The sequence below is a fragment of the Dermacentor andersoni genome, chromosome 8 (genome assembly GCF_023375885.2).
Source record: "Dermacentor andersoni chromosome 8, qqDerAnde1_hic_scaffold, whole genome shotgun sequence".
Taxonomy (NCBI): domain Eukaryota; kingdom Metazoa; phylum Arthropoda; class Arachnida; order Ixodida; family Ixodidae; genus Dermacentor; species Dermacentor andersoni.
In genome coordinates, this window is record NC_092821.1 from 110,442,968 (window position 1) to 110,462,229 (window position 19,262).

At 48.3% G+C, this 19,262-nt stretch overlaps 1 protein-coding gene across 1 annotated transcript in view; it reads left to right on the forward strand.

The window, feature by feature from the left end:
* The window catches only part of LOC126529456 (fatty acid synthase-like), a 112,287-nt gene that overhangs the window by 73,588 nt on the left and 19,437 nt on the right, over window positions 1–19,262 (forward strand). Inside the window, exons 20-23 of the mRNA XM_072284111.1 lie at window positions 2,209–2,564; window positions 8,459–8,812; window positions 14,056–14,299; window positions 15,330–15,572. Coding sequence (XP_072140212.1) covers window positions 2,209–2,564; window positions 8,459–8,812; window positions 14,056–14,299; window positions 15,330–15,572 — 1,197 coding nt within the window. The remainder of the gene's footprint in view (window positions 1–2,208; window positions 2,565–8,458; window positions 8,813–14,055; window positions 14,300–15,329; window positions 15,573–19,262) is intronic.

Below are 19,262 nucleotides of genomic sequence, written 5' to 3' on the forward strand. Positions count from 1 at the left end.
GCGGGACGTCCTGGGGTGCAACAGTGTCATCAATGTTGCGACTATATAAAGCACGGTTTATGGGCTTCCTGCGGTACAGCTTACCTGTACTAGGAAATACTTGCGCTACAAATATCCGCCAACTTCAGAGTGTGCAAGCACAAGCGCTCAGAACTTGTCTTGGTCTCCCAAAAACTACATCATCGATTGCGACATTGGCCATTGCCGGAGACACTCCTTTGACAGTCTATATAGATACAGATGTCCTGAGAGTCCATATCCGACACCTGACTCGGATTCCCTCACACCATCTTGCTTGCTTGCCATTAAAGAGGCCACATTCAACCTTTGCCAAAAGTGTTGTAAGACATGAATCCTACTTACCATCAGAATTTTCACCTGCTACATCGTTATCAGATCCATTGTGGTGTCTGCACCAGCCGCAAGTGCAATTCACAATTCCAGGAATCAGAAAGAAAGCTGGAGCGGCGTTGCAAATTTTGAAACAAGCAACGTTGGAACACATTCACAGCGTACACAGATTCCGGCAACATGTCTACACAGATGGTTCCGTAAAACTCAACTGCTCAGCGGCTGCAGTCATCATCCCGGCAAAATTTGAAGAAGTCAAATGAAAAACTACATCTGTGACCACATCAACGGGTGCTGAACTTGCGGCACTACGTGCTGCACTTGATTTCATTAATTAGGAACCACCGTAACAATGGACAGTCTTTAGTATTGAAACCATTACGCCACGCACGCATGAATCGACAAGCGGCGTATAACATCCTTAAGAAAGTCTCGCGTGCAAGCGAGCGCGCAGAGACGCTTGGCGCGTTTCGATTTGGCCTTCGAGAGGCGCAGTTAGAACGCATTCGGGAGCTTGCGCGCACAAATGCGCAGATAACGAAAGCAACCAGAGAATTGTGTCCGCAGCAGCAGCGAGAAGCTTCGGAGGAGGACGCGTTGGAATGAAGGCCAACTTGTCCGTGGGCAAATTATGCGTGAAAAAAAAAAGAAAGGAAAGCACTACAGCACGTTTGTTTCATTTACGAAGCGCAAGAGTGGCATAAAACTGAATTTACAGGGGAGACCGTCTTAGTGTGCGTTGTGTTCTTTGTATTTGTGGATCTCTGAAAATACGGCAGTCTTGGTTTCAAGGGCACAGTAACTAGTGATTACAGGGAATGGTGCGCACCATATGACAATTTCCCAATGGGGAGTTTCTGCCCGAATGCATACATAATACATACTTAATGCATGCATACATAGGTTGTTCGATAAAGACTGTGGCTGGTGCTGTGAAAATCTTATTTCTCAGTATTAATAATCAGCACTTTTGCCCGCCTATAATTACTTCCCAGTAAGTGAACAGTCGGCGTCCCGTCCTTTCTACCGCACCTAGGTGAGAGGAAGACGAGACAGGACAGGGGGGGGGGGGGGGGGGGCGCTCGTCCCATCTGGTCTTCCTTTCCTCTGTCCCCGTCTTTTTTTTTGCACTTCAAGCATGCAGTTTCACAAACGCGCTCAAGTTTCAGCTCTTGTACATTTAGGGGACATGAGTCAGGCCTTGACATAAAAATTGTAACAGTGCAAACACATGCAACCACAAAGTACCAAGGACGAGACACAAGCGCTTGTGTCTTGTCCTTGGTACTTTGTGGTTGCATGTGTTTGCGCTGTTACAATTTTTATGTCAAGTATGCACCAACTCGCCCAGAAAGAAGTTTTAATGAGTCAGGCCATATCACGACACCTACTTAAGAATGGCCACCAGTGCATCTCTAGGTCTAATATTCCCTGTCTCTTTCCACGTCAAAGCAATGCAAATTCATACCGTTCCCGAAAGCATCGCAACAATCCACTTGCGTGTTTGGTCGTACAGATGCTTCGCTTTTGGACTTTTTTATGCACCGCACCGGAAAAGGGAACAATGCTTTGACGTGAAACAAGGTATAGTTAGGACATTAGCGGCGATGTTGAAGTGGGTATCAAAAGAAAGCTTGACTAACGTTATCCAAGCTCGGTAGAAATGGCGGGAAGCGTGTATTTCGCTTACTGGGGGTCATATAGAAACGGACAAAATGGCACCTATGAATAATTTTGAAGAATAATGGATTCGGAGCATCAGTTTCAGTCTTTATGAAACAAACCCTCGTGTATACCGGGACCTTCTGCTTAATAGGTTCGCGGCTCTAACTCGCACCAACACACTTTGCCGACCAGGTGTCGACCTCGTGCTCAACTCGCTCGCCGGCGAGAAGCTGCAGGCCAGCGTGCGCTGCCTGGCGACCCGCGGCCGCTTCCTGGAGATCGGCAAGTTCGACATGTCCAGGGACTCACCGCTCGGAATGTCCGTGCTCCTCAAGAGCGCCGTCGTGTACGGCATCCTGCTGGAGTCGCTTTACGGCGACGGCCCGCAGGCGGTGGAGGACATGTGTCGCGTGCGGCAACTTCTCGGCGAGGGCATCGCGTCGTGTGCGGTTCGACCACTGGACGCCATTCGTTTCGCGAGGGACCAGGCCGAGGAGGCGTTCCGCTTCATGGCCTCCGGAAAGCACATTGGAAAGGTCGTGCTTGTGGTGAGCCCTGCTTATAAATAGATAGATAGACATAGACGAACAGAAATATATATGTTCAAACTTATTTGCGCTCTTAGAAAACATTTTAGCACCAGCAGACAAGGGCAAGAGGGGCGACGCAAACACCGCGCTCAATTCTCATCCAAGTTCGAATACCTGAGCGCTCAACAAGCGTAACTGCGCAAGGGTTACGTCACGTTCCAAGCAGCAAAAAGTGGTAGCGCTTGAGCAATCAGGAAAAAAATATATGTGAAAAAAGAAACATTCGCACTTTTGTTTGTAGGCGAAGCATCGAAAGCGACACCGAGCTTTAGCGTTACAGTAAGGGCGACGTGTCTAAACAGGTCCGCTGAAGGTGACTCGGAAGGCGAGGGGCGCCGCCGGAGCGGCGTGACAGCCGTCGAACCTAGGCGATGCGCGCGAGATGAGAAAGGGATGGAAATGAAACACCGCCGGCTTCTGTCAGCACGATGTAAGCACGAATTACACTGACTTAACTGGAGGTTCGCTGTACGCTTCACTCAGCCCAGTCTGTGGGCGCACCACAGCGTGGTATGCATACAGCTGCTGAGGAGGAACGTTAAAGGGTCCTCATACCATGTTGTGTGCCCACAGCGGACGCTAGAGAGCTGCCCTGGCTGCGGCAAAGCCAACCGAGTGGGGCGCAGCGGAGGGTCCACCTGGCTCCGCCGTTCTTTTTTCAGCCAAATGGACCGAGCGGAGCGTAGCGGAGGGTCCATTTGGCTCCGCCATTTTTTTCAGCCAAATGGACCGAGCGGAGCGCAGCGGAGGGGCCACTTGCAACCACCGTTTTTTTTCAGCCAAATTGACCGAGCGGCGCGCAGCGGCGGGTCCACATGGCTCCGCCGTTTTTTTTTCGAGCCAAACGGACCAAGCGAAGCTCAGCCGAGGGTCCACTTGGCTCGGCCCCTTTTTTTTTTTAACCAAACGGACTGAGCGGAGCGCAGCGGTGGGGCCACGTGGCTCCGCCGTTTTTTTTCAGCCAAATTGACCGAGCGGCGCGCAGCGGAGGGTCCACTTGGCACCGCCGTTTTTTTTTCCAGCCAAACGGACCAAGCGAAGCTCAGCCGAAGGTCCACTTGGCTCGGCCCCTTTTTTTTTTTTAACCAAACGGACCGAGCGGAGCGCAGCGGTGGGGCCACTTGGCTTCGCCGTTTTTTTTTTTCAGCCAGATGCCACGCACCTGCCCGGAGACCTAGCCCGCCCTCCCGTGGGTTGCGCCGTGCGCGTCGACGTCTTAACAGCACGGCGACGGTGGCGCTGACGTCAAGAACGCGCCGCGGGTGCCCTTATATCTGCTGCCGCAGTTAAAGGAAGAGTGCGCGTTCATTACTAGCGTATATTGCCGCTGGCACAATTTATCTAGGTCAACGAATCAATGGGAAAATAAGCTTGCACCATCTGTGCAGCTAATACCAAGTAGAAAATTCAAAATACTCAAAGTGTAACTTTTTACACTCATACACTCGAAAAAAAGCATAGTCAAACTGTGGAATTGAAGCCAAGGTGCAATTTAGTCTACCTACTTAGTAAAACTTGTCGCACTAGCACCGCTTTCGTCAGGTAACTCAGCAACATCTTGTAAAGAAAGTGTATTATCTGCGCAGTTAATGTCATCCTCAACTGCTGGAGGAGGGCCTAGGGGAAACGCCGCTGAGGGAAGCCAACGTACTTCGTAGCACACTTTGAGGGCGGACATCTCGAAAACTAGCCTTATAATTTCTGCTAAGCAGACAGGACTTCCATATAGTGCTAAACTTCAATTATGCAGTTGCGTGATTGGCCCTATGGTAGATGATTAAAGTATCAGCGAATTTCGCTTTCCTTCCTGGACGTCACCCTTTCTCGCGCCGATAAGTTTCCCGTCATCATGAAATCGACATGCATTGGTGAAACATACAACTAATATAATATGTCAGAACTGAAAAAAAAACACAAGCAGTATTTGTTACATGGGATTTGCCGCAGATGCTTGCGTGGTAGAGGGTTTATGGCAGGGTTCTTTGCTTTGAAAAACAGCAGTTATTAAACGACCTACATAGCAATCAACAGCTTCCAAGCAAGGAATGTCGCTGGAGTCAGCTTTTCGACAATCAGCCTTTCGACCCGTCTTCAGTGGAGCAATATAGCACCAGTCACGAAAGCAGTGGCTGCCCTGATGAAACACAAATCCTCTTTACAAAACGTTCGCTCCTGCGAAACTTTCCGTTCGAGCACTGCCGATCCCTTTAGGCCTCTACCTTCCTGTGAACACCTGCCTTGTTTGAACTGCAGAACGAGAAACTGAAAAGCGCTCAACAGGTGACCTGGCAACACTTGCTTGAAGCAATTTGTTTCGGATGGGCAGCCCAGGCTGAGGGAGATTAACTAGAACAGGAAATCCCGTCTGCTACCCTACACGAGAGAACAGGGGAGGAGGAGGTAGAAAGATAAAAAGAAAGTAGAGAAAGAGAGACAGACAGCTCACCCAGACAGTCACAGCCTGTCACGGTCACCGCACACTGTCAGAGCATAACATCACATGAAGTGCAATGAACATCAATTGCAGTTAAAACCATCTGGGCCAAGACTGTTGCCATTCATATCGTTCGCACCATCTTCGACCCCCTCTGCTGCGATGGCTTATTAGGTTGCAATTCCAAAATGCATTGCTCTGATAAGGCTGTGTAATCAAAGCTAACTACAGCGCAGTTGCGTGCGATTCTCTTCTGTATATTGCAGTGAGGACGGACACCCTAAACGTGTCCTAGGGTCTCCTCGCGACCACTGTCATTATGCGTAACACTGTAGGCCGCTGAAATGCAAAAAAGAAAGAAAAAAAAGGGCCTGCATCAAGCTGCTGGAGCACTCTAGCATCAAGCACTCTAGCAAGTTATATTGATTGGTTTCGATAACATTACCGAGACACATCGACGACATATTTCCAAGTAAATCCTGCTTTCCCTTAGCACGGCAGTATAACACAACATTGTCTTCACACTGCGGAACATGATGATTTGTTCTATTATGTATTTTCCACGAAATCCATCTTTTTTTTGAAAAGTTTGAAAGGACTGGCAATGAATTCGCACGATTGCTTCTACTTGCTTGCTTCGGTGCGCTTTATTTACTTGCTTGCTTTCCGGGTCCTACGCTGCTGCTTCTGGTTGCGTAGATCGGTATAAATATTTCAGCATAGCTTGGGAACATTGGTGTGCAGAGAAATAAGACTTTCCATGAGAATAAAGGTAAACATCCTGTAGTGAAGAAACAAACAATGCTTGAGATTACCGGTTGCACAAGATTAAAGTACATTAATTGTATGCATCGCGATTAGTTGTCTAGCACTTAATTAACCTCTTCACTAAAGCTTCACTTCACGTAGATTCCACCATGTGATAATTACACAGCATTTGGTTAAACATTTCGCTAAAGCTTCGCATGGCTCGATCATGTGCATAAACATGCATATTTTTTTGCTGGTTATTATCGTGTCCTTTCCATATTTCGTGTCTCCTACATGCCATTAAGTCTCTCTATTGACACGTGTACTTATATTTATCGGGCGACCACGTTTCGCCGCCTAACAAATCTTATCGCACAGTACGGGACGCGCCTGCATGTATCCGAAGTTTCTGGAAAGTTATCGATGCTTCTATCCGCTGTATGTTGTCGCCGAACCTTGTGTTATCTGATTTCATCGCGTGACGCGAATGGTGTAGAACTTTGTGGAAGGCACGCGGGTCCCAACGATTAGTCTGGAACATTCGATGACTGCTGTATAAAAGCTGACGCGCTGGACCCGCTGATCAGATTTTCGACGATCGCCGACCGTGTTCGCCGCTATCGTTGTGCTTAAGTGTAGCCTGTTTTGTGGGCACAGGTTCGCCCAATAAAAGTTAGTTTTGTCATTCACAGTATTGCTACTGTGTTCTTTGAAGTCACGACCACGTGACACTATAACGACCTGCAAGCCCCGCGAACATCTTCAGTTCTTATTATTTTTTCTATCATTCTCTTTAGACGAGAGAAGAAATCAAAGGGAACGGAAAAGGGAATGAATGTGTAGAGTTGCTACAAATGACGGTTTCTGGTTTGCGACCAGTTATCGGCAGAAAATAGAAGGGAGTGAACAAAGTGAGAGCAAGCAGATGAGGACTTGGCGGAGACACACCAGGTCTGTACAGCACACCGGAAGGTCAAAGGTGCAGCCACGAGGCAGTGAGTGTCAGTGCATTCTGCCGACTCTGCGAACATTGAGAGTGCTGCCAAGAAAAAAACGAGTGCCCGCGGCGAACGTCACGAAACGGTGGCGAAGGTGAAAGAGAAGATTGGCTAAGTACAAGACGAGAGGTGTGGAGCCGAGACACAGAACCGTTCTTTTTTTTGTTGTTGCTTGTAAGGTACGGTTAGTTTCCTGCTCCTTAACGAGAAGTTAAAGTAGTCTTCCCGCCCTTAAGCTGGCTTATCTAATAGCTTTACTTCTCGGCCTATGACGCCCACGGCTTTTGCGGTGTTGTTTTTATTTCCAAGCATTTCCCTGCGTATTCTTCTTAACGTCATCGTCTAGACTTCTTTGACTTCTTATTGGAGGCTTCACTACCTGTCTGTCGTATAATACGATCTTCGTTCCCTATCAGGTTCCTGTCTCTCCTCGGTTGTAGTTCACGTTTAGTTAGTCTTTTTCACATGCTGCATGCAACCCAAGTGAGTTACGGCTAGAATGGGTATAGTGTGAATCCTCGAAACGCTCGTCGAACGTCGTCAGCCAGGAAGAAGCAGAATGACGTGGCAAGAAACTCCAAGAATGAAACACGTTACAAATTGAAAAAAAAAAGATGAAGATAATTCAAATAGCATTCGCCAACTTTTCTCAAGATACGCATCGAATTTCACAAAACTTGCCTAAGGAATCTTGAGTCTTACGTCGAGTAAAGATAAACAGTTCTTTGTGAATGATGCCCGGACGAGGGCGACAATGTAGGTGCTGAGTTAGCGACCACGCAGTGCCATCGTCACTTGTTCATGCGCTATATTACTGTCATGGGAAGATTATCAGAATTGACTAAACAGCGTACAAGCTACCTGCTTATTTATTTCAACCACACTCATGGTAAAATGGCATTGCGGTAGTAATGAAGACTCGTCGCAGAAGGGATGTTATAGGCTTGAACCACCGTTTATTCATAGCGAACTTTGTACATGACGATGCAAGTCCCTTTTCGACATCCAGTCCATCGACGTCCAGTTTCGGCTCCAGTCTGTGATATTCCTTGTTCGACAACTTGTGATGTCTTCAAATCGTCATCGGTGTACTTGCGAAGCTCTGTCTTGTGCGGATTGCACAGGCGAGTGAATAAATAGAACAGCAGGCAAAAATATATGAATTTTCGCCTTACACACAAGAGCTATGAGAATAGAAACCCCCGGTTTATATATAACAAATTTAGTTTGACATAGTCTGTCTGCCTTCGGCTACTCTAGAGCGATGTCGTAATGAGGTTTGCCTTCAGCTGGTCAAAATAGAGCGCTGGGAACACATTCGGCTGGTTAATTCAGAGCGCAGTGTGCCAACTCTGAGAGCTTGGAGGCGCTCTAACTTTCGAGCTGGAAGCACGACCGAGGTCCCACGAAATCTCGATCGCAGGGACTACTACGATTGCTCTGGGTGCGGCTGGAAACGTTCGGCCACCTCTCGCGCTCCAATCCGGAGAGGCTCATCATAGTTGCGAACTAAGTACGGTAGGAACCATGTCTAATGTACTACAAGGGAACATCACTAAAACAAAATGCATTGCGGGTACGACCGTAGAGACAACAGAGATTCGACGAGGCTGACTGTCATTGTGGTCCAGCGTAGTCGTTGACAGCCGACTTCTCTGTTTTGATCGCAGATCCGACCGGAGGAGAGCCCACGAAAGACTTCGCCCGCCTCGCCGCTCAGCGTGAAGGTCACGTCTCGGACGTGCTTCTACGAGCACAAGTCCTACGTAATCACCGGTGGCCTCGGCGGCTGTGGACTGGAGCTCGCCGACTGGATGGTGAACCGTGGCTGTCGCAAGCTCCTGCTCACGTCGCGGTTCGGTGTGCGGACAGGATACCAGCGGCTCTGTCTTCGCAGGTTACGTTGCGCAGGGGCCAAAGTTGTCGTGAGCAAGGACGACGTTTCGACGAGGCAGGGAACCCAGAGCGTCATCGAAGAGGCCGAGAGACTAGGTCCCGTCGGTGGCATTTTCAGCCTTGCAGTTGTAAGTGCTTGCAAAGCACGATGAGCAATCTTTGGCTCACATATAGGAAGAAACGTGTACGCGTAAATGTGTTTCCTTTTTCAGATTTCGGTTCGAGCAGCGTGGTTACTGATCAGAGCCAGATACATTTTCACAGCAAAAAGAAAAAAAAAACGCAGAGAGAGAGAGAGAGAGAGAGAGAGAGAGAAGGAAACACAGGCTCGTTAAAACGCAGTATTCTTAGCGAAACCTGCTGGACTTTTCTGACTGTGGCTGTTGTTGTGGGCTGCTGCGGCTGTCCTGACAAATACCTCACGCACATGGGAGCACTGATATAACGAATATCGTTATATATAGCATACTGCACTTCACCCACATTGTGCCGGGGGTTGGCTATTTTCTCTGTGAAATTACTTGCTGAAAGAAGAAACAGTACATAGGTATCTTCATGGCAACAAACATGCGCCTTCAAGGGCCTATCTAGCCGCTTAGGAGCATAAGCATTCCAGTACGCATAAGCCGCTACTGTGTACATTATTACTGTGTGGGTAGCATTAAAGAAACTTTAAGGAAAGCTTGCAAAAAATTATGTAAACGCAATTTAACGTTGTCTATACCTCTCAAATATGCTTCGCATGACGAAGATAGTCATCAACCTTGATGTCTGGCTGAAGTTTTAGCATTTAGTTATCTTCATCACGATAAGGTTGCTCCACATAGATTACAGAAATATGTGTTGGGTGTGCTTAGGTTTGTTCAAACAACATATCAAAGTATATGTGCGCAGCAGTTATAATATTTAATAAATATACTTTAACAATATATAGGCAGAGTAAACAAGTCAACGTAATTAATTACTTTACCTGCAACGAAATTTATTAGAATGGGCGGGAGCAGGGCCACTGAGCGGAGGGTATTCTCAAAGTTGATAAAAGTCCCAACGTAAGCTTAACCAGAACTAACCTACCCCTGCGAATACGTTCGCATTCGATGATATACCACTTCGAAATTCTCGCGTGTTCCTGCGATTGTGCATTGTTCTTGACGTCAGCTTACGGATTGTTTATTTGCGAGAACATCGCGCATCTTTCCTGGCGACAGAAGCAGAACATTAGGCGTTCCTTGGGCAGTACTGAAACCACGGCTTTGATTGCTGGTGTGCCATCGTCGCCGGACCAGCTTCGTCATACGACTCTCGTCATGCGGCCTTCGTGATGCCAGCATCGCCATACAGTCGTCGTTGCGCTATTGTCATCATACACTCGTCATCGTGTCGTTGTATTCAGGCCGTTGTCATGCCACAGTCATCGTTGCGTCACCGTCACACAGTAATCGTCATACATTCACTGCCATATCGTCGTCGCCATGCCGACGCAGTCATTGGTGCATCGCCTTTAACTTCGGCATCCGACTTTCGCCATGCCGTCATCGTGAGCGATCGTCGTGACAGAATCGTAGCCATACTGTTGTCATCGTGCCGTCGTCTTCACGCTGTCGTTTCACCATCGATCATCACTTCCGTCACGTCATCCCATTGTCGTAAATCTGTAGACGTCATACCGCCTTCGTCAGTCCATCGACGTCATTCTTTGTTCGTCGTTTTATCATTCATGCTGTCATCATTCGATCGTAATTATGCCTCCATTGTCATGCCAGCATCGCCATTGCGGCGTCGTCAGACAGACACTATCATGCTTCCGTTGTCATTCTGTCGTCGTCATGTCGCCGTCGTCTTGACATCGTAGTCATTTCAAGCTTTTTTGTTCGATTGTCGTCATACCGTCATCGTCACGTCATTGTGGTCACGCAGTTGCAGTCAGGCTGTTGTCACACCATTGTCGCAATTTACAACTTGACATGTCTGCGAGAGAAGAACTGCCGTTGGACTGTCCGGCGAGTCGTTGCTCTCGTCTAGGGCCTAAAATGAGACGAGTTGCCTACAAGCTATCTATTCACGAACTCTCTAGCATGTCGCTGTGGTTAAGCGGCCTTCCTTGTCCCATCGATATAATTCCTTCTTAGTCATGCCATTTTCACTGTGTCGGCGTCTACAGGGTTCGTCATGTCACCACACTCATGGGTGACATTGGCCAGCGAGTTCCCTAGCAAAGTGGGAAGAAATCGGAGTATGTGGCGCATAGCCAAAGCAATGCCAGTCACACGATTACCCCTACATATGTCAAAGAAACGTCCCTCCAGGAATACGATTTGTCGCTACAATGCTCGAATGATATTCGCATTACCGTCGACAGTCATTGTGAGGAGAGTTGTGCCGTAACATTTTTTTTCTTTCATAGCCTCCCAGAACGAAGTGTGCCTATTCTTTCGGTTGGCATTGGTCCCGAGCCCTCTGTAAGTGAATACCACATTCAACTGACGCCGCAACTATCCCCTTCAGGCTTTCTGAACACACCTTGATAGCCTTACGGCTGTACCATTGCGCTATTGAGCACGAGGTCGTGAGTTCAGTCCCGGCTCCTTCGATCGGCCGCATCCCTGTGGCAGCAGAATGTATATACACTCGCGTATCATGTTTGGGGGCACTTGAGAAAAAGAAAACCCATGTGGGCAAGAAATTCGCAGCCCTTTCACTCTGCGAAAGTAGGCTACGAGCGGAGATACAAAAAAAAGAAAAATTTGGAGGACGCTTAACATTCGCCTTTAAGAGTGGAACGCGATAGCGTTCACAGCTCCCTGACTACTTGTCACGCTTCCCGGCAACCGCAGCTTTCAACCGCGCTCAGTGAATTGTAGAAATGCTGCAAAATGGCTTTTTGTTTGATTTTCCGCGTAACGGAATTCTGTTTTCCGATTCTCTTCCACTGCACCTGCGAATGTGGCGACTGCGCGTGGTCGCGCGGCCGTATCTTGAGAGCGATCTGCGTTGGGTGCAGCTTCTAGGTACGTCGGCGGCTTGTAGCTTTGTGCGTGCCGTGTGTCCTCAGTAAAGCTTCTGTAGGGGCGAGTTGGTACGTGTCCAGTGAAAGGGAATAGCGCAAATCAGGACAATCACAAAATGAGAAGGACACACACACAGAAGCGTTTCTGTGTGTGTCTTTCTCATCGTGGTCTTCATGGTTTGCGCTATTCCTTTTTACCGTGTGTCCTCGGCGCTCGGTTTGCGTTCAAGCGATAGACTGCACGAATGCCACTTCGCTCGCTGCTGTTGCCGGGCTTCCTCGCGCCCGCGTTTTGACAGCGAGTGCCCGCAGTCATGGAGTGTGATGGGTTCATGTTTGCTGTGCTCGCTGGTCCCATGCTTATTAATCTAGTTAGCAAGCGAATGTTTACAAGTTGATACGGCCGATAAAAGTATTATCCTCACTTCGCATGGAGGTCTGCTAATTTGTTGTCACAATCGATGCTTCGCCTTTTGGGTGAAACTGCGTTTTTCTTTAGTGCACACTACTTTGTTGAAAACGACGAATTTACAAAGCCGAAGAGACGTTTAATGCCAGGAGGTCAAAATTTAGGCAAATTCACGCACTTCCCATGATTCTCACGTTGGCTGAATCACCCAGATTGAAGCTCCCGTAGGCACTAGCACCAGAGAACGCTCTAGCAATTATTGCATGGAACTATGTATAGCGTGGTTTGAAGTTCGTAGCAGGGGCACTCCCAGGCCTCCCTGGAAGGCGCCGATCGCACGAGGTCACCCGGAGGTGGACGTCTACTCCAAGCCAGGCTGGCAGAGTGGGTACTGAAAGTTGCGGTCCCATGAGCCCCGACTTAGCTCTCCCTGCGGCCCGGCCCCTTCATGCCCTTCTTGCTACAATAATGTTGCTACCACCCCCACCCCTACCACCGCCACCTAAGTATTGGGTGGTTTCTTTTGCTTTCCTCCGGCTACGCAGGCGTCAGCCCTTATCTTACTTGTTTGCTCTGCCTCCTCATAGAGGGCGCGGGAGTTTTGAGGCACGGACATTGAAATATTTGTCGGAGAGTCGACATATACAGCTCCGCTATAAAATTATTCTGGAATATTCCACTAATACGGCGTGTCCGCTAACGGACTGCGTAATTTCGGGACGTTTGACGGAAAACTAAACGCGGAAACGTTGTGTACACAACCGTATGTACCATGATAGTGCAACAGAAGCAAAAGCACTCATCAACATTGCAATATCTTCTACATGTCGCATACATACTGAAACACTTTCGATTGTATCTGTGCTCTGTGCTGCAAGCACGAGCATTATATGTAAAATGCTTTTGTAGTATATATATATATATATATATATATATATATATATATATATATATATATATATATTGTTATCAATACGTCGGTTCATGCACTGAAGCACACAAGTAACTGGAACGCCAGTGCATTTCTCCGCAATGTTCGGGAGTTATATCTCGAAACTGGTGTCGTCCTGAAAATTTGTTCCAAGTGGATCCGCCTTGCTAAGTCCACTGCTAGAATTTGTAAATAGCAATATGGGTCATCAGATAATTAGCTAAAGTGTTAATGAGTGAATTCTTGTTAATTAGTCGATTTTGCATTTCATTTTTTTGCAAGTATTGTCCGCCGCTTCGAGTAGACCTGCTCATAAACTAAAATTGAGCTATCTGCCACAGGGAACCTTTAAAAATTTTGAAAGTGTTCCCTGAAACACCCTGTATGTAAAATGCGGACGGCTGTGTATTTGCTCTCGGTATCAGTATGCCGTCATGTAGCGGTTAACTTTGGTCGTTGTGTTTTCGCAATGGCTCTCGTCAGACACGGTTTTAAAATCGCCGAATAGGTGCTTTCTAAGTGTGCAAGCCATGAGATAGTTGTGCTTCTTGTCTCTGGTGTTCATTTTAGAGCCTTTGCATCAAGTTTACATTCTGTAACCTGTGCAAAACTTAGTAAAGAATTTAAAAAAATGTCCAGTTCGTTCGGCACCTGCAGGCTCTTTTGTGATTGTGAAGGTGCAAGAAAAGTGGTCAATGTGATTTTTTTTCGTATACATAATCAAATCAAATTGAAGAGTTTAACGGTTAAAAAAGGACTGCTTATTAGGTTAGGGTAGACGCCTTACACTGGACGAGTTCGCATTATTTTTGACCACTGGGGGTCATTAATGTGCACGCGCAGAGTGCCACACGACCACGTTTGCGTTTCGCCCTCAGAGAAATGCGTCAGCCGCGGCCGGGACTCGCACCCGCGACCTCGTGCTTGGTGTCATACCCAGAGTAAAGACGGGACGGTTTCTCCGACGGACCAAATTCGCACCGTCGACGTGGCTAGAGCATTGTCACTTTTCGGTTGGCTCCAGGTTCTTCGCGATGCGATTCTGGAGAACCAATCACCCGAGGCGTTCGAAACCGTCTACAAGCCCAAGGCGGACGGCACCTGGCACCTTGACGCAGTGTCCCGCGATCTGTGCCCCGAGCTGGACCACTTCGTCGCCTTCTCTTCCGTAGCCTCGTGCCACGGCAACGTTGGCCAGACTGGCTACGGTTACGCCAACGCCGTTGTGGAGCGTCTCTGCGAGAGAAGAGCTGCGGACGGACTGCCCGGTGAGTCGTTGATCTCGTCTCGGGCCTTGAATGAGACGAGTTGCCTACGAGCTATCTATTCACGAACTCCTTAGGTTGGGCTCGGGCTGCTTCTTTGGTGTAGATGCATTCAATCGATATCGTCCCTCACCTCAGGAGAAGCCTTCGCGTATAGTGGAAAGCTGATGAGATGACCGAATAGACACGCTACTAGTACTACTTGCCGTTTTGATTATCTACGTAAAAAAAAAGAAAGGTTAGAGGGGATAGGTTTGTGATGTGGCACGGTTGAAATTATGCTTTATGGTCAAAGAATTACGAAGGATCCTATGTCGGGGCCTTTACAAAATGACACTTACCGTGTCAGTTCAAACAGGGCAAGGTGGCACAGAGAAACGTGTTGATTCGTGAAACTGAGGAACAAATTAGTCATAGAGTTTTTCCTTGATTCAGCATTTTGATGAGAGTTAACATTGCAAAGTGTAACTAAAGCAAATGAAGGAAGAGATAGTGAAGTCAGAGAAAATGCAGGGGAAGCCATCTTTTGTGTTTATTTTAATGCTGAAATAATAAGGTAAAGAGAAATGAAAGTGGGCAAAAAGGTTTTGTTGGTCGGTTCTTTAATCCACGCGCTACGTGACGTCGGCGGTTAAAAGGTTGTCCAACATATGTTGCCTTAACCGTGAAACAAACCTGGCTAACACTCCCGGGGATAATCTTGTATACATACACGAATACGGAAGACAGTGGATGGAAGATGACCCCGTGCTAGCTTAACCGGTAGAGCACCGCACGCGTAAAGCGGAGGATGTGAGTGTGGTCCCCACCTGCGGTAAAGTACGTTTTCTTCCACCTTATTAATTTTGCATTTAAGTTAGACGTAACAAATAACTTCCGCTAAGATTTCTCTGGTTTCATTTTCTGTAACTACGTGTGATTGTGACAAACAAAAGATCAGTCTCCTCAGTCTCGCCATACTATGCTCGTTCGTTACACTCACGGAAGCATTCCGAAGAGACGCTGTACACTTGATCGTGTCCTGTGCCCATAGGCCTGGCCATTCAGTGGGGCATCATCGGTGACGTCGGCGCAATGCACAACATGAAAGGTGCCGATTTGGACTATGCTGGCTATGCCCCTCAGCGCATCAGTTCGTGCCTGGCGGTGCTCGACATGTTGCTCAACCAGAGGCGTCCCGTCGTCACGAGCTTCGTCAAGTCGAAGACGTCCTCCGGTTCTGATGAGAAAAGTCCAAAAGCACGTGACCTTGTCGAGACCATCGCCAATATATTTGGTAAGCAGCGAGGGCCTCTTCTTTCTTTAGGGTGCTAACTCCGGGCTATGCGTTTCCGTTAGCCTTTCCACCGTCATTACTTGATCTGAGAAAAGCACGATAACTTTATTTATCGAAAGCTAGATGTTGGTTGTATCGTCTGCGCTCTAATCTGCTACTCTGCAAAGGGGAAATGGAAAACGAAAGAAAGAGGATGACGATGATTATGGTGACGAGAATAGGGGTGCAAAAGATATTGGAGTTCTACACAGCAGCATTCCTTAAACCTTGAGTTCATGTCGTGTATTGTGCCGGGAATTCTAACACGCGTCTCGAGTTGTACAAATATATAGACAGGACTGGTGACGGCCATAGCAAGTGGCACTACGCCAGCCTGGTCTAAGTTCGTAGTTAGAAAAAAAAAAGTGCCGCAAGTCCAACGTGCTCTGTTGCAATTTATATGCAGCGAATATTTTGAGGCAGTGTTCACGCGAACCTCCTTATCGGGCTCAAAGATGCTTCGAACGAGGAAGTCTGCAGTGCAATGCACCTGTGAACGCAACTAGCGTTACAAGGGTTGAAAGATGTAAGCTGGGTTTCCGTGTCATTTGTTGGGGGCACCCGATTTCCCCTTGGAGGCACTGATGCCAAGGTAAATATACCTGGTAGCGAAGCTTCCATAGGAGCCCATACGTTCAAAACATGGCGGTCCATCGGCGGTTCATGGGGCTTAGCGCCATCTGTATGTGGTGGGAACACTTCCGGCGGAAGCAAAAATAATGTGACGCCACGTCCGTTAAAAGCAGAAGTGACGTCATTTTGTTTTCGAAAGCGCAAAATTTGTTTTGTTACCCTGCCTTTGGAGCTATATATTCAAATGCCCCGCCATTCGACTTGATGGGCATTTCGAGCTTTCAGCGTGGAAGGCGATGCAGGAAAAGGCCAGCCGTACGGTTGTCGAAATCGCATCCCTGCACAGAACATACTTTCTTTGGAGGCCGCCGAAAGCTTTAGGTGTAGAGTGTTGATCCTATTGTCGGATGCCAAGCCCGTCGGCCAGCGCAGTCGCACGAAAACAACTACACAATTATCTGACGGTCGTACCTCACTACTTTTGACTGAACAGATTAAGAAGCGATGAAGATAGCCGTGTCACCAACTTCAGACAAACTTCGACAAGCAAGAAAGCACAAACTGTGAGGGGGGCGTATTTCAGCAGGTGAACTTTATGAGTGCGCCTTCCTGCCTATTTCAAGACGTGCATTGCATTGCGAGTGATAGTGGCGTGAACGCCCCCTGTAGCGATGGGCGCTGAAAAGAAATGCATTTATTAATAATAATAAAATTAAATAAACTTGTATTTTTTTAACTCATCACGAATATTGGCCTCGAGCTCCACCACTGGAAAAGCTGGCGCCACCGTCGGCGTGACGTGCTATTAGGGATCACGTGGGCATAGCGGCCGCGTCGGCTGCTTCGGGAGCGCCGAAGCGAGCTGAAAACGAGTTTAAATTCCCTCGTACGCTGCGGTCCTCATTTAGTGGCGAGATTTTCCCGCTTCGAGTGTCTTCTTTACAACGCTTGAAAGCACTACAATATGTAGTGGCTGCCTTTGAAAGCGCGCAACATGGTAGGCTACTGCTCGGTGCCGCAGTGCCGGACGTACGCAACGGAGTCTGGTGTCAGCCTTATTTACATGTAGCCGCAGGACAAGCTGCGTGAAGCTTGGCTCTGTTAGGAATGGCCGTACGGGGTGGCAACGTGCCAGCTATTTCAGCCCGCTGCACGTGTTCCAATCCAACCAGACAGGGCGCACTTCAGAGAACTGCGGATAACCGGCAGCCACGTGCCGAGGGGTCAGCTCAGGAATGTGGTACTCGGCAGCGCCACCCTTGACGGAGCAGAGTTCTACGAAGCCCTCTGACGTCGGCTCCGGACCTTTACACCTGTGTGTGTGTGTGTGCAACACGAGTATGTGAGCCCGCCTCCTCCAAAAGGGCGGGTCATCTTCGGTGACGTCGAACGATGACTGGACGAACGTTTCCGCTCGCTTGGAATCAAGGGGGGGGGGGGGGGGGCGAGAGCTTATAAGCAGTGATTGTCGGCTGCTAGAGTGTGCTCGTCGTAGTGAGCTGAGTGCTCGTTGTCATGCTGGAGATGTACTAGTGAGCTGTGTGCTCGTAAGCTGTTTGCTGTACGCGTTGTCTTGCAGGCACCATTTGGGAGTCACGCTAGACTGTCGATGTATGTCGTGTCTAAAATGTTAACATAAAATAAATCCTGCTCGCCTAGTGCTGTCGCCCCAAGGTCCTCCCGACAACTACGACCGCTCCAAATCTTACAGCTCGCGAAACATAAAATCGGCAAACAGTCATCGGCTACAACTCGGGTATGCAGCAAGCACAGACGTGAGGAAGGTTTCTGCTACGGCGCCGGGTCTGCGATGTTCGAAAAAGCGCAATGAGACGCTCGCCCGAGTCCGCTGCCCGACTTATGTCCTGAAGGTTTGGTCTATGAACTTGTCGGTGCTATAGATACTGGCAAGTTCACTGGAGTGGAAAGGGAGCGGTAAGAAGCACATGAAAAAAAGCATGGCATATGGTTGTTTGTGTTATGCATTAATGCACTGGATTACAAAAAGAAGCAGCAGGAAATCGCACGCTGAGAACACCGAGAAACATGCAGTGCGACGCAACTCCAGAAATAATATGGAAACGTCCAAGAATTTACAAGAAGAAAAGATTGAATCGTCGCGACGGCACATCACAGTCCCCGTAGGCGTCGAAGCCTCTACAATGAAATTATTTTTGAACAGCTCTGATCGCGCCCACGCAACCATGGTTGTTTGTATACTGTCAAATGCTCATGTTCTGCGGCCTAAAGCACATGGCACGGTGCGAAAACGCGCACGCGGCGAAAGCGAAACAGTGCGCAGACAAGCATGCAGACGCGCAGTCGGTGGCTGCGAATCTGTGCGATCGCAGCATTGAGGCTTCATTCTATTACGCTCCATTTAGTTATACAAACACTATAAGAATATATTTCACATAGTTTGCTCTCAGCGTTTACCTACCTTTAACGCAAAAAGCCGGTTCGGGAGACTCCATCGCGGCGACCGCGCGCAGTGGCGTTCACTGTACGCATTCGGTAAAGAGATAGCGTCTGTAAACGATTCTGTTCTTTCAGTTTGCCCAAGATTATTATTTGGACAGTAAAAAACTTCTCTCGTTTCGAATGTACTTACAGAAATGTCCGGGAGAGCTCGCGCGTGGTGTTTTCAGTGAGCGCTGACAGCAAAACCTATGAGGAGCGCGCCACGTGATCCCTCATACTACGCCAGCGAGGCGCTTCCGATAGATGGCGACTCCGTAACTCCTCGCCGCCAATATAAAATTGACTAGGAATTTTATTTTCGTCGAATGAATCTAACTGTGTCTCGCTTGAATTAAAAACGCGTTTTTCTTTCCCAATGTTTGTTCCCTCCAAACATAGTCGCGCTTCAATCGCTGCTCCCATAACCCTACATGCTGATTTCGGTGACAATCTGTACTGAACCGCTTTTCGCCCGAAGCTTCGCGACCTATTTGAATCGACCTTGCTGATGCGACCGTCCACGCGGTTGCCAGGCGTCGCAGCGCATGCGTAAAGTGCGGCTATCTCCTCCGGTTCCCGCTCTCTCGTCTCATTGCGGCACCCTCGCCCTTTCTACGA